Below are 16,028 nucleotides of genomic sequence, written 5' to 3'. Positions count from 1 at the left end.
TACACTTAATTAGAAGTTTACCACTTCATTTATAACTTACTCCTCCCAAAAGGATTTATCCAAAGAAGGTGAAAATAGTATAATCTACATTAATCTACATGTATGCATGTAAAACAAAGATTTTCTGCAGCTGTTTTACACACTAATGGCTTCGGCTTTGCTCGCTGCGTATAAAAGACGACTGAACACACACACACACACACACACACACCTACACACACACACACACACACACACACACTCCTACACACACACACACACACACACTCCTACACACACACACACACACACTCCTACACACACACACACACACACACACACACACACACACTCCTACACACACACACACACACACACACACACACACACACTCATCTGCTGAATGAAGCTCCCAGCGCGCGCTCTCTGATGGGCGTGGTGATACTAAACTATGCGCCACGCCCTTTTTCCACGGCAACTCCTATGACAGACTAAACTGGATAAACAGGGCCGAGCGCGTGGCTCTGGCGACACGCCCACCGACCAGGGCGGTTGTACAACAAGAGTCACGTGACGCGCGGAGCGTTGCATAAATTAAGATGACAGTAGCGTTTTATAACATCCGCGAATTAAGCCAGTGACATTAAGATGTCAGAGCGCTTTAGAGAGTTTTAATCGGGCTAATCGGTCAGAGATGTGGTCGTGGGTCGCGGCGCTGCTGGCGGGGCTCCTCTCCGCGCTCCTCGCGCAGCGCCGGTGCTTCCCGTACTTCTGGAGAGACGCGCTGTTCCTGACGAGAGTCCTGAGATACGGAGCTCGTCTGGAGATCTACAAGCGGAGCGGGCGGGTCGTGACGGTCGTGGACAGGTTCGTTCAGCAAGCCCGGCGGATTCCCGACAAACCCTTCCTGATCTGTGAAGGACAGACGCTCAGCTACGGAGAGCTCGAGGAGCGCAGCAACAGAGTCGCGCGGGTCTTCCAGAGCGCGGTGGAGAGCGGAGACACCGTGGCGCTCCTCATGAGCAACGAGCCCGACTTCATCTCCGTCTGGTTCGGCTTCTGCAAGCTGGGCTGCGCCGTGGCTTTCCTCAACACCAACATCAGGTCCAGATCCCTGCTGCACTGCTTCAGCTGCTGCGGAGCCAGACTGCTGCTGGTGGGAGCCGGTAAAGAGACCTCACTCTGAAAACACCACCACAACTACACTGAGATGAATTTAACATCTCTTCTGTCTGAAAGCCAGCATCAGATTAGACCGCTTCCATGAACACAGCGCTTGTTTATTTATACGTTTTACTTCATATGAAGAAAGTTATTCTCAGTCATGTTACCAAAACTCAAAAATATCTCAAATTCCTTTTCCCCCCTCAGCCAGATGTTTATTTTAAAGAAAGTCTTGGTTTCGTGCACGGTCAATTAAAATAAGTATCATAAAACAATCACTATTTGTCAAGACACTGTGTATTTTTCTTCAAGTACACAAACCCATTTTGAAAAAAATGTAATGACTTCTGGTGACAGACTTTAAACTACAAGCTCTAAAAAGGCAGCTATATGGATCAGTATTGACCTTTGACCCTTTAATTTGAAAGCAAGCCAAAATAAGTTGAAAACAGAGAAATCTGTAACACTGTGTCCTTGTTACACATTACATGTATATCCTATATTATTATGATATCTATAAAGTATGCATAAATACAAGCAAGTAATCCTAAACCAAGCCCTTATCCTGACCCTCATTTTATATGAAGCACTTGCAGTTAATTAACATTACTCAGTACGTAAATATATTTAATGTATATGTAATAAATTTTATATAAATGTAGAATTACATTGTAACAAAGACACCTCAAAATGAAGTGTAATGATAAATCAGTAAGGGTTAAAGCCAGTATCAAACATCTTCTTCTGAGGAGCGCCGTGTTTCTTTTCTGACAGGATAAACATGAGAGAGATAGGAATAGAAGTACAGTGTGTTCAGAAAAGAAACCATTTCCTAAAAAAACCTTGCAGGAGAAAAAAAGCTCCATAAAAACAGCTTTGGAGTAGGTCTATGGTTATATCAGTTGCAATATAAAACACAAATTAAGTGTTGATTATACTGTCATATACTTTTTAACTCTTTTCCTGCCAGCATTGGAAAAAAATAGTTTTTTTTTAAAGCTAGAAGGTTTTTTTTCTGACAAGTTTAATGGGCCCCAGAATATTTGTTTAATGACTGTTTGAATATGCAACAATATGTAAAAAAGAATTATTATTAATAATAATAATAATAATACAAAAATTAAATAAAAGAAAGAAAATCAGTTTTATTGAAACAACAGGTAAAACAGGTCAAACAATACAGCTGAGGCATTATCACCAGGTGTTGTTCTAGATCTCCTGGAGGCTGTAGAGGACATTCTTCCAAGTCTTCAGGAGGACGGGATCAGGGTTTGGAGCATGACCCGAGAGAGTCCTCGGCCCGGAGTCTACAGTCTGCTGGAGAAGATGGAGAGGGCCCCTCCGGAGCCGGTCCCTGCCGAGCGCCGCTCCATCCGCTGCCTTCGAACCCCAACGCTCTACATCTTCACCTCAGGAACCACCGGTGAGCGTCTCAGACCAGCTGGTTAGGGTGTGTTCAATCCAGACCCTCTCTCAGTCTCTCACTGCATCAGGGGAGAGTTTCTAGATTTAGGAGCAATGTTACATAAAACCTTTTCACAGTTGCCTTGGTTTGAGAACAAAATGAATTTGCTGCATGAATTTTTATTTCTTTGAAAGACACAAGCATCAAAAAGGCGTATGATAAATGCTTACATGACTCGCTGAGAATTCAAATAATTATTAAAATGCTTTCATCAGGAGTCAGTTAGCTGTGCGAGAAAACAGCTAATGCTTTTATAAAGTTTATAGTCTACTTTTTTTCATTTATATCTTTAAAAGTGCAGTGCTTTGTGTGAATCCAGCGGTGCTCAGTTTCTGCTTTAATCTCCTGACTCTAGTGACTGTTTAGTAAATAAGAAGCACAATCAAATCAATAAATGCTGCATAATTTTCTGCCATTGTGTGAATAACATGTACTCTATAAAAGAGCTCTATGTGGATGTGTGTGTATCCCTTTAGTTTAGTTTAAACAGTCATGAGCGGAGGCTTAGGGATTGTTTCATGGGCTCTTCAAGTCGATTCTGGATCAGTTATACGTCTAAGATCTCTTTTTAGAGTTGATCCTCTAGAGTGGACAGACTTAAATCACTCAGAGAAGAGCAATACATTGTTTGAATGTGTAAAGGGTCTGTTTTTATTTGCATACACACAAAATAACAAAAACACAATTTAGTGCTTTTGTAGAATAAAGAAAAACCCAGGGTGCCGTTTCTGCCTCTGTGATCTTCAGTTTGAAATGTGTCTCAAAACTTTTTTCACAAACTTTACTTTTGATATTTGGAATTGATATCATAAATGTCTAAGGAGATGCCAGAAAAATATTCTCTGTAAACCCTTAATGGTTTTATGAAAAAAAAGACTAAGCTGGGCATGTTGATGCATAAACCCAGGTAAGAACTTTTAACAACTTTTAAAATGTAAGAAGCGTATCAAGTATGTTTTGAGAGATAGAGAGTATGTTAGATAGATTTGAGAGTATGTTTTCAGGCCGGTGTAGTTCTGAGCAGATCGGAGTTTTTCTGGTGTGTGTCGCAGGGCTGCCCAAAGCTGCGGTCATCACTCATCTGCAGGCGCTGAAGGCAGCAGGAGGCTTCTGGGCGTATGGAGCCACAGGAAGTGATGTCATCTACACGCCGCTTCCCCTGTATCACAGCGCTGCCTCGCTCGTGGGCATCGGAGGCACCATTGAACTGGGTAATCCTCTTAAACCTTTAACAGCAGATGTATTATCACTGTGATATTCCTTTTACTGTAGAAAGGAACGAGAACGCAATTCATCTAATCCAAATATATATAAATACTCAGATTGGGTGAAAGAATATTGTTCTTCAAACGTTGCCAAAAAATATCCATCCTTGTCTTTCATGCTTGTTAAAGAGTCCTGTGTCTTTAACCCTCAACAGAAGAAAGAAAGTCATGCGTGTTTGGAAACACATGAGTAAATAAAGACAGAAAGTTTTGTATTTAAGTATAAGATTCTTTACTCTATTTCACATTCATTTACATTTTAGTAGATTCTTTCTCACCAAAATATATTGAATTATAATATGCAATACAATCAGTGGTTCATAACAATAATTACTACGATGAGCCTGAAATAGTCTGGTTCTGGAAATAAAACACCACTGATTTCATCACAGAGAAACTGAGTTTCAATGATAATTAATAAATCTCTAAAGACATGGGTGCTGTGAGCTCGGGTTGTTGATTGGTGGAATATAAGAGAGCTGTTCAGTCCTGCTCCGACTGATCGGTTGAATTTATTTCATCTACTTCACAAGAATGTAGTTCTTTCCTGTTATACTCAAGACGTTAGATAAACCGTCTGCTACTTGTGTCTTTTCTGTTCACTTTTCATATCTATATGTTGTGATTCTCCTCATAGATGGTTGGTTTGGTTTATGGCATATAACACTTTATCAAAGATTTTGTTTAAATTGTTTAGGGGAAAAATGAATGGGAAAAATACTTCTAACACAGTTACACTCTCCTAATCCAACTGAGCTAAAAGTGTGTGTTTCTATGACAAAGTAAAGGCTGCAAATGTTGGATTTAAAGATGTGTCCCCTATAGAGCACTTATGGCCACTTTTGAGCAGGTGCCAGGTGTTTATAAAGGCCACCGGCCAAACAGAGTCCATTGATCTGCTTCAAGTGAACATGTATTGTTGCTTAATACAGAGATTTTAAAGTGTACTCTGTGTACTGCTCTTGGTTACATTTTACCATAGCTAGTCATGAAAATGTCTTTATTTAAAAAAAAAAAAACTTTGGAAAAATGACAAAGCTTATGCAACTTAGTTTGGCCATTCCTTAATTCCCTGATTAATTAATCAAGCCTTTCAAAACAGATGATGCCTTTAGTATGAGAGCTGTTTAATGCTGATGAACTCTTTCCAGCCAACAAACCTGATTTTATTTGCTGTCCATTCACCAAAACCAAACAGAATTGGTTGATCATGTTAATGAATTGTAATAGCAATGGAACATGCCTGTATAATGTGAATGATCAAATATTAGACAAAGTGTTTGAACGTCTTTGTGAGTTTCATGCCTGTCTCTGTCTGTTGTTGTGTAGGTGCCACCTGTGTCCTCAAGAAGAAGTTCTCTGCCTCTCAGTTTTGGCATGACTGCAGGAAACACAACGTCACTATATTCCAGTATATAGGAGAGCTGTGCCGATATCTGTGCAATCAGCCCACGGTACGCTACTGCTTTACTTCTGTCACATAAATCTGTCTGGAGATATATGTGGGTCATTCTCAGGAAAAAGTGACCTTTTCAACAGATAATTACAGTAGTGCACTTGTCAATAGTTAATTATTAAAATGCCATTCTAAATACAGACCAGTACATCACAGCATTATTTTGGTCCTGCTGAAAGTGTAATTAAAATTCTTCTTTCATATTTCACTGAAAACAGAAAGCTATGTAAGTTTGTTATAACATGCAGATGAGTAAATCACGTTAGAATGCTTATTTTTGGATGGACTGTCCCTTTAAGATTCACATGTTTTCTGAGCATGACTCAAATAAATATACCCTATGATTTCTGATGATGAGGATTCAGGTCCTTCAGTTTGAAATCATAAACACTTCCACAAACTCCACATAACGTCTTCATTATGCGTCAGGCCTCATTACTTTACTGAACAACTCCAGAGGGATGCATGCGCTGAAGAATCCATGTCCTCTATCAATCTATGAAAATGAACCTTTTGGTTTGTGTTTTCATGGCCAACTGACAGACAGCTCTTTTGTTACTGTTTCTCATTCACTGTTCATGTGCGTCAGGACAGCAGCGTGTCCCAGAGTCTATCAAAGACGTCTTTGTGCCCGTTCTCTAACATGGCCTGGACGGTCACACCGCATTCATCAGTGTGCTCACGACACACACTTCAGTGTACAAGATGAGCAACACACAACCCTCACAGAGACAGGAGCACACACACACACACGGATCTCTGCTCATAAACTATTGTCAGAATGAGACAGGTTTGGATGAGTGCAGTGATGAGCTTTAACTGACACAAACACAGAGCTGTTGTGAATGGAGCAGTTCTGCTGGTCTGACTGGCTCTCGTTGTTCACCCACACACTCACTATCTTACTGAGAAATGCAGCACGAGAAAACCCATCTGACTTATACTGGAGGACGTACACAAGCAAGAGGACATAAGAAACCATATAACCTCCACCCAGATCACCCTAGATGTGAAAATCTTCACACACTCAATTCAAACCCAGAGTTATACATCAGTGTGGAGACACTATGGATGGAACTTGTTGCAGCACATGCCACAGATGCTCCACTGGACTGAGGTCTGGGAGGTTTGGAGGCCAGGAAGACCTCATTATGTTCTTCAGTCCATTCCTAAACAGTGTGGCATGAATGCCTACAGCGCACACTGAGCTACACACTCTCTTTATTTCCTTCTTGGACAACCAACCAATCACAGACTTTAAAACACAGTGTCATTGCTAGCAACAGGGTCAACCCTGCCTCCTCACTAAGATAAACGTTTTTGTCTTTTTCTTGCTCAGAGTTGCTCTCAGGTTAGTCCTGAATCACTTTTAAGCTCAAACAGGAGGACCCTGAGAGGATTATAGAATCTTTAAAAATACAGGCGCTGATTATTTTCCTGCCCAACTTTCTGATTCTGAAAACCAATTGTCTGTTGTTTTAAGATGATCAATGATATTTGCTTCATCTGTGACTAGTCATAATGTTATATATATTTATATATTTATGTATGTCTGATATATATATATATATATATATATAATATATATATATATATATATATATATATATATATATATATATATATATATATATATATATATATATATATATATGATATGAAATGTCAGGGCAGATGAGAGTTTGCAGGCTCCTGTTGAGTAACAGTGATAAGCTTCATTGGGTTGTGTGTGTGTGTGTGTGTGTGTGTGCGTGTGTGTGTGTGTGTGTCTATTAGGCAGAGAATGAAAAGGATCACAGGGTGCGTATGGGAGTTGGGAACGGCCTCCGGCAGGACGTATGGAGAGAGTTCCTCCGGCGTTTCGGGAATATCCGCATGTGTGAGATCTACGGCTCCACTGAAGGAAACCTGTGCTTCATGAATCACCTCGGCAAGATCGGCGCTGTCGGACGCTCCAACTTCTTCTACAAGGTTAGCTTAACTCAGCAACAGTATGGCCTATCAAGACAGGTTATCAAGTTTAAAGGGTAAAAAAAGTCTTAGTAAATATTTGAACTAGAAAATAGGGGTCCATCTCAGTGTTAAACAACAGACAAACAACCCGAACAAACCTGTGGTTGCATCAGAATCCATCACATCTTTTTGCTTTGATGTCAGAGGCAGAAGGTCAATGACCACGAGTACCAGAACAGAAAAAATGATGTGTGTTGTGTGTTTAGACTGTTTTTTTTAGTTCATTTTTCAAAATGTCGTGCTAGTGCTGTCGGGTTTTTAAACACAGACTCCAGGGCTGGAACTAGATAACTAAATCAAATCATAAAGAACTGTACATAATAAATAACAGGCAGTGCACCTTAATTGTTTGACAAAAGGCTGTTAGTGCCCTGAAAGAAATGGTAGTAATCCGTGTCTGCGAGGCTCTGTATAAAGACAGCTTTTTCCACAATACGTGATTAATGTGAGCAGACCGGTGCTCATAACAGCTGTGACACGTAATACTCCACATGCTTGGACTTTTTCAAATTACAAAACCTTCTGAAATATGGCTAACAGCAATCATGTGAGCTCATGCAAAATCCAAAGATCCATAGATCCCAAATATATGTTAAAATAACCCTAAAGTACGGGATCATGGTCATTGGGGAATGGGGTAAAGGTTCGAGGAGACCTGCAGTGAGTTTCCTCAGCATTATGGACTGAGCCCAGTCTTGAAAAGCATTGATGTAATTAATGACACAAACCTCAAGAGTTGGCCACCAAAGCAGTTCCTTTCCAGCATGACTGATCTTTGTCTGCCTACAGAGCTATAGACCTTGTGGTGCTCGGGGGGCATTGGCAGACGTGCTGTGGAATAGGTTCTGGGGGTAATTATTACTTCCTGGATCATAGGTTATAGTGAAATTAAATTTTGTAAAGAAATGGCAGAGGAAAGCAGACGCCAAAGCCTCTTTAATATATTCCTGTATGGCTTGGGTTTCTGAGATGGATAACAGATAGATCCTGGTCTTTGGAGGTCAGGCTATAGGCAGAGTGTTGATGGCACAGGATCTCTGGGATGGTAGCATGTGGTGCTCTCTTTACTGAAATATCAAGGAGATCAGAATATTCAGTTGTAATGTTAGTTAGTGTCTCAAGCTTTCAGTGTGTGTGGAAAACCTGGCAGTGTCCTTATCCTTCAAACAATAAAGACCATATCAGGAAGGAGAGCAATGGAGGATCTTCCAACATTTTGAGGAATGGTCGAAGGCAGGGGTGCCAGACTCATTTTAGGATGAGGGCCGCATCAGAGAAATTGTCAGAATTATCTTTTGTTAAACTCTAACACCTTAGAAATCCTTTGTTCACAATTTTCATTAATATTAACCATACAATTTACAAATTAAATTACAAAATTTAGAAAAATGTTTTTCAACGATGATTCTTATTTTAGGGTATGCAATATTGACCCAAAATGTTTATATATATATATATATATATATATATATATATATATATATATATATATATATATATATATATATATATATATTTTTTTTTTTTTTTTTTTTTTTAATAGTGATAATTACCATATTTTTCAGTGTGTTTTTGAACAAGAGCCTTGGTTGGTTAAAGGCTGTCATGGAGAAATAAAGCTGCCTCTAGATGGCAGTAAATGAGTGATCCATTGACTCATGTATTAAAAAGATTGATTCAAAACAGCTGATTCATTAGAAACTTTTGATGACAAGCTGTGAATGCTTTTATAAATAATGAATAATTGACGCATGTAATCAGCCGTTTTTTTTCTTCAAAAAACACAGATTCATTCAGTGCTTGGAGATGCACAATTGGTCTTTGACTTTAAAACCTTTTCTTGCTGAAGCAGAGATAAACAGACAGCATTGTGACTACAAGTAACACACTTAATACTAAACTTCCGTTTGTTGAGCTGTTGTATAAAATCAATCAATTTTTGATCACGCTAGCTGTTAGATATTGACGTTACCTAACTATCAAGACAAAAACCATTACGGGGCATTTTGCTTCCATATTTTAAATGAGGCTATATTCTGATAACCTTAATCCAGCACTGAAAAAGCCTTGTGATTTTGTGTTTTGTAAAGCTCACACATCATTAAAACATCATTACAGATATTAGTACATGATAAATATTGCACACTCCTCACTGTTATACTTTCTCCATGCGAAGCCGTCCAGTGCTTTAATACAGCCACGAGTTGTGATTAAACATATCTGTCTGTGTTGAGATCACATAACCTTTCTTTTTTGTCTTTAAATAGTCTGTCCACCCTTCCAGGTCAAAATTATTCTTTTGGACATGCTTAAAATCGCAAAGTAACTTGACGCACAATTATCAGTTACAAGCAGCGATCATGATTTAAGCGATGTGTGGTGTCTCAACTCCCTTCCTGTGGAGTAACATCATAAATGAGCCTGCTATTTCATATAAATCCAAACAGTCATGCTTAAAGATTGACACCCTGGCCTTGAAATATCTACATAAAGTCCATTGTATTGGAAATATATATGCATTTGATATGGATTAAATGTTTATAGTTAATTTATAGTTCATGTTGATGGATTAGTTTGTTCAAATCGGTCTCATCTGTGTGAATGATGCTGATATTTCTCCATAGGATCTTCTGAATTCTGCTGTCTGAGTGATTTGTCTGTGTTTGCAGCTGATTTTTAAGTATGATCTGGTGAAGTATGACCTGGTCAGAGAGGAGCCTGTGAGAAACAGCAGTGGATTCTGCCAGCATGTTCAGAAAGGTGAGAACATCTGAAGTGGTCTAATAAAATTTATTTATGATTTTTACATCCTCAGTTACGATGGCGTTCCACCTGAGCTGACTTTTAGCTCCTGCAGGAGTTCAGTGTAACGAGGTCCAGGGATTCAGAGCTTAAACAGAAGTCACTTTCACTAGTTTCCTGTTGGTGAGTGAGGTAGATGAACAACTGAACCTGATCTGGGGAGATCTTTGACCTTTGATTCCTGAAATGTTTGGATTTCTCGTGTGAAAATGAGCAGGACAGAGATGGAACACTTGGGGGTGTCAGTTATGGTTTCTCCAAAGCCACCTTCAGCCCAGGTGAAGTACACTTAAAAATCAAGATCTTTAAAATCACTTTAAACTTTAACTTTAATCAAGATCTTCAGCATACCTCCAGACAGCTGCGCTGATGCTAAACTAGGAGTAATACTGGACATTCCTGCATTAGCACAAGTACTCAGACCTTAACCGAGTGGTAGTGTCTGGTTTGGGTTGGGCTTTACTCTGGTTCTCTCCTGCTGTCAGGTTGGATGGAGACTGTAGTGAAGGGTCATGTTTCTAGAGATGTTCAGTGCTTCAGCACCGGTGTTTGTGTGTTGGTGATCAGGTGAGACGGGTCTGCTGCTGTCTAAGATCTGCAGTCAGAGCCCATTCTTTGGTTACGCTGGCAGCAAACAACTGACAGAAAAGAAGATCCTGAGGGACGTGTTTGTTAAAGGAGACTCTTACTTCAACACCGGAGACCTGATGGCTGAGGATGAGGACGACTTCATCTGCTTCAGAGACCGAGTGGGAGATACTTTCAGGTAGAGAGGAGTCTCACGGCACTATAATCCAGCCTCTTTTATGAAGATGAGCTATGATTCTGCACACTATTGCTGTTTCAGATGGAAGGGGGAAAACGTGGCGACCACTGAGGTGACAGAGATCCTGGGACTGGTAGATTTTATTCAGGAAGCCAATGTGTATGGAGTCCAGGTGCCAGGTACTGCTTAAACATCACACCACCACAATATTATTTTACAAACATGACTAGATTATTAATAATAAGTAATTTATGCAAGTCACATGTTAAAGTAAAGATCATTGTTTGAAATTGACTTGGGTATGACATTAAGTATGACATTTGTTTGTGATTGGCTGGTGAAACTTTCCAAATCTTGTAGAATTATAATCAAATATGATGTGATTCAGAGAGATGGGATTAAATTATTAAAGTTGTCAAAGGGCCAGCAACTGCCTCACAGGCTAGTTTTTAATTTATGTGTGATTGGACAATGAGAGAGTAAACAGGAAGCTGTAATGCATGTGTGTTTCTGTGCACAGGAAACGAGGGTCGAGCCGGAATGGCTGCAGTGATCGTGAGACCTGAGCACACATTCGATGGGAAGAAACTGTTCGATCACGTCCTCAAGGAACTGCCTTCATATGCTCGACCCCTCTTCATCAGACTGCAGGTATAAAACACACACCGAGTTATAAAATGTAAATCCGAAAGGTAACACCAAAAAAGGGTAGGTCACTGTTCAATGATGTAGAAACGGCATATTTCTGTTTGAGGAGAGGAACAAGTTTACATTTACATTTACATTTAGTCATTTAGCAGACGCCTTTATCCAAAGCGACGTACAAATGAGGTAGGCATATAGAAGCAAATTAATATCAGCAAAAGGGCAGTAGTGCATAAGTGCTCTGAGTGGGGTCTTGTCTTACCTAACGCAGACACAAGGCTTTTTTTTTTTTTTTTTTTTTTTTTAAACAAGAAAAGGATAGGAAGGAGCAGGAGAAGAAGAGAGTGCTATCAATGTTGGGTCAAGTGTAAGCGAAAAAGATGAGTTTTGAGTTGGTTTTTGAAGATTGCTAGTGACTCTGCTGCCCTAGTGGTAATGGGCAGATCGTTCCACCAGCGAGGAACAGACCAGGTGAAGGTGCGCAAGAGTGATTTTGCACCTTTTTGTGAAGGCACTGCAAGACGCCTTTCGTTTGCAGAGCGTAGGCACCTGGAGGAACATATGATTCAATTAGTGAGTGTAAGTACGAGGGAGCGGAGCCTGTGATTGTCCTGTAGGCCAGCATCAGGGATTTGAATTTGATGCAGGCATCTATAGGAAGCCAGTGTAAACTAATGAAGAGGGGTGTGACGTGGGCCCTCCTTGGTTCGTTGAAGACCACCCTAGCCGCTGCATTCTGGACCATCTGAAGAGGTCTGGTTGTAGAGGCTGGGAGGCCAGCAAGGAGGGCGTTGCAGTAATCCAGTCTACTCAGGACTAGTGCCTGGACGAGGATCTGTGTAGCGTGTTCTGATAAGTATGGTCTGATTTTCCTGATGTTGTACAGCACAAACCTACAAGATCGAGCAGTTTTTGAAATGTGCTCAGTGAAAGTTAGTTGGTCGTCAATGATCACTCCAAGGTTCCTAGCTGACCTAGATGAGGATACAGTAGCCGAGCCTAGCTGAAAAGATAGTTTGTGCTGTATGTTGGGATTGGTGGAAAAAACGAGGAAAAAACGAGAAACGAAAAAAAGTTGTTGCTTCATTATCAAAATCTGATAAAAAATGTTTGTTGATGAGCTTTTTCTTTTGACAAAAACTAAAAATGCACGATATCATTGGACCGATTTCAGAATCGGCTGATAATGGCTTTAAATATAACAATAAAAAATGTACTTTTAAGTCCACAGATCGATTTAGTTCTAATTTAGCTTCAACATTTCAACCTTTGCTGGATAGACAGTCTCATCATCCTCATCTACAGTGCCTTATGAAAGTATTCATACCACTTTTTTCCACATTTTGTTATGTTGCTGCTTTGTTAAACTGCTTTAAATAACTTTTTTCCTACATGTATCTACACTCCATACACCATAACTGTAAAAAAAAGAGTTAAAATGATCTAAGCTAAATTTAAATACATTTAAATAGTGAACGTGACCGGACGTAAAGCCAGCCTTCTTCCGCTGTCGGTCACCATACTGTGAAATTGACCTATCAGGCAGCCCTAGTTTAGACTTGTGTCTCTGATTTAAATGAAGCAGTGACTTATGCTGTAAAGTAATGAGTATATTTTAATTTAAACGTCAGAAGCTATAGCTTACACGACAAAAATCACAAACATGACACTTGTTAATTGAATAATTATATATATATATGTATATGTATATGTATAGTATAAGTCCTTAAAAGTTTTTTTTTTTTTTTTTTTTAAGACCATCTAAAAATGTTAAATCTTAAAATAAAATGTTAAGGTTACTTCTGCATTTTTTTTCTGAGGGGTGAAAAAAAATACAATGATTTATATAGTTATTTCTATTTATTTTCAAAGCTTCAATGTGGTGTCATTATTAAACAATCAGTTGTTCTTTAACAAATATTCTAACCACAATTATTCAAAAAACTGCCACACAGGAGAGGTGTTTTCATCTGCTATCAGCCAAAAAGAGGTATTGGATATTGGAAAAACTCAAATATTGTGCATCTCTAATGAAAACGAGACAAGGAAAATATAAATAAATAAAGCATATTAGATGAGGAAAAATCCATAATCTATTGATTTGTGCTCACTGGTGAAAGTGCTATACCTGAAATACAAAAGTACAATTCTCACTTATTACAATTATAGTTTTGAGCAAAAACACATATTTATATCAGTTTAACCGTTGTACAACATGACGAACATGGGACAAGACTAAAATGCTGAGACTTAACCAAAATAAAATAGAATAAAGTTGATAAAACGTTCCATGATTAAAAACTAATTTAACTAGTTCAATATAATGCCCCATTGAGAATCTTTTTTGAACAAAGACACTTTAACTTATGGTTAAAGTTTTTTTTAATTATTATACTTTTTTTTTTTTTTTAAATATAGAATTTCAACTACAGTATTTTTTTGGTCAATAGACAACTAAAAACTGATAAGCAACAAACAGTAAATAAGTTACGGTATAGAATGAGTTGTGAATACTGACCAAGATGGACGTATTTCAGCGTGTATTTGGAATTAATCAAAACCATTTCTTAACTTTTATTCAATCGTGTTTCTTTCTTTATCATTTCTAGAGTCTCACCAAATGAGCGCTGTGCAATTTATAAGATGTTAATGGTCTGTGCAGCAAAGGGAATGTCTCTTAGCACAGCAGAGCAGTTTCAATAAAAACGAATCAAATTTTGTTGCTAAAATAATTTTCTTTTCTTTTTTTTTACCACAAACAAGCTCTGTAGTTCAGGAGCTCCGGTTTACTGTAAGAATTATTGCTGCTACTGTAAATACATTACTATTCATGTTTTTATTAACAACAGCAAAGCAGTTGTAATTTGCTGCTCTTTCTGCAGAACGCTGAACTCTTGTGATCTCGTCTGCTCCAGTAAGGCAAAAACACAGTTTGGACGATGGATCTATAATGCACTCTCATTGTTTAAATTTAAGTTTGTGCTTTAATCGTTCTGGGCATCTCGATCCGTGTCCAGATCTGGTGACGCTCAGGAGCTTGTCCTGTGCTCTGTGTCTGCAGGAGTCTCTGGAGATGACCAGCACCTTCAAGCAGCAGAAGTTTGCTTTAGTGGAGAGCGGCTTCGACCCCTGCGGCATCACAGACCCGCTTTACTGTCTGGATTACAGCGAGAAGAGCTACCTGCCCCTGACCAGCGGCGTCTACGATAGCATTATGAGCGGTCAGAGGAAGGTCTAGCCCTAGAGAAGTGATTGACCAGCAGACGATGAGCGACACTCTCTGTAGAGCTGTATATCTGATCAGAGTCTGCCCTGAATTATTGATCACGAGCTGCAGACCGTGTCATTTAGTGAATATAGAATTAGTGCATATTAAAGAAGGTCATGCTGATATGCTCCGAGTGGAGATGAGCTGAGATCAACATTGCCGTCTGGGAAATACTAGTGATTGTAAAACTGAAATCAATGTTTGTGCCCTATGAAGTAAACACTCTCAGACTTTAATGCGTGTCCTGTGTGTACATCAGTGCTTCGACCCCAGAAAAAGTTTAGTCTTCAAAGGAATATTCAAGTAATTCCTGCTGATTCATGAAGCCATCATTGATCTGACGACACAGCTATTATGTATTTTGGATCATTTTAATCGATATCATAAAACCGTCCATCTTTTGTATATGTTGCAGTGAAATATTAGAATTGTAATGCAAATACACATGCACTTTGAATCTTTCAAATACTGAAGTCTGGCTGTGACTGTTCAGTTCTAAACATCATAGAAAGTGAAGACTGTACTCTTGTCTAATCAGGGCTCTTGTAACGTTTGACATTCACTGTGAATTGTATTTGAAACTTCACTTTTTCAAATATTCTATGCAATGTTGTTAATCAGGTTTAGTTTTTTTGTTTGTTTTTTATAACCTAATTATGTAATAACAATTTTGTTTACATACATTGAAGTTTTCACACTGTCTGAAATGTGAGAAAGACAGCTCAGTTGTGCACTGATTCAAGAGAACAGTAAGAGAACATGAACGTGCTACCTCCTCAACAGATGCTGTGACACAAACTAAATGTCCTTGTTTCAGCAGCGGTATATATCATCATCTATAACCCTGTTATACGAGTTGTTTTATAATGTCATGACACTAAAGGTAAAAGCCATATCAGGATTATACGGTCTGTAACTATAACATGCACTGTATGTTTGCTAGCACATCATAATAAAAATAATAATGAATTATACATGCATTTGATCGTTTCAGTTCCTTTCCACTTCATTTGTAGCCACATAGTCGTTTAGAGAGAGACCAAAAGCCGCTGCCAGAAATTCACTAAAAACTATCTAAAAAATAAAGGTCCATGTCTGTCAGTAAAACTAGAATACATGTAAATATGATGAAGAATAGCTGAAATATCACAGAAGCAACAGATGTGCACCAATGTGACGTGTTCGTTTAGTAAACAAGAATTAAC

General features: G+C 38.9%; 1 protein-coding gene across 2 annotated transcripts; it reads left to right on the top strand.

Moving 5' to 3' along the window:
• The first annotated feature begins 465 nt into the window (after nt 1-465).
• Nucleotides 466-15,803, top strand: slc27a6 (solute carrier family 27 member 6). Of its 2 annotated transcripts, none has more exons than XM_043250913.1 (10): nt 466-1,145; nt 2,345-2,566; nt 3,661-3,819; nt 5,203-5,327; nt 7,106-7,300; nt 10,012-10,102; nt 10,712-10,910; nt 10,992-11,089; nt 11,431-11,561; nt 14,617-15,803. In XM_043250913.1, the coding sequence occupies exons 1-10, from the start codon at nt 674-676 to the stop codon at nt 14,791-14,793; spliced, it is 1,869 nt and encodes a 622-aa protein (XP_043106848.1). In that variant the 5' UTR covers nt 466-673; the 3' UTR covers nt 14,794-15,803. The 2 variants fall into 2 exon arrangements, with proteins under 2 accessions (XP_043106848.1, XP_043106849.1); XM_043250914.1 differs by having other exon boundaries at nt 473-1,145; nt 2,357-2,566.
• The last annotated feature ends 225 nt before the right edge of the window (nt 15,804-16,028 follow it).

The sequence above is a fragment of the Puntigrus tetrazona genome, chromosome 10 (assembly GCF_018831695.1).
Source record: "Puntigrus tetrazona isolate hp1 chromosome 10, ASM1883169v1, whole genome shotgun sequence".
Classification (NCBI taxonomy): domain Eukaryota; kingdom Metazoa; phylum Chordata; class Actinopteri; order Cypriniformes; family Cyprinidae; genus Puntigrus; species Puntigrus tetrazona.
Note: the sequence above shows the minus strand (reverse complement) of the source record. Positions and strands in the feature narration are given on the sequence as shown.

Excerpts from the sequence above, each read along its gene's own strand:
- slc27a6 (XM_043250913.1), top strand. The coding sequence starts at position 674 with ATGTGGTCGTGGGTCGCGGCGCTGCTGGCGGGGCTCCTCTCCGCGCTC. Across the intron at positions 2,567-3,660 it reads CTTCACCTCAGGAACCACCG|GGCTGCCCAAAGCTGCGGTC; the intron begins GTGAGCGTCTCA and ends TGTGTGTCGCAG. Across the intron at positions 11,090-11,430 it reads GTATGGAGTCCAGGTGCCAG|GAAACGAGGGTCGAGCCGGA; the intron begins GTACTGCTTAAA and ends TTCTGTGCACAG.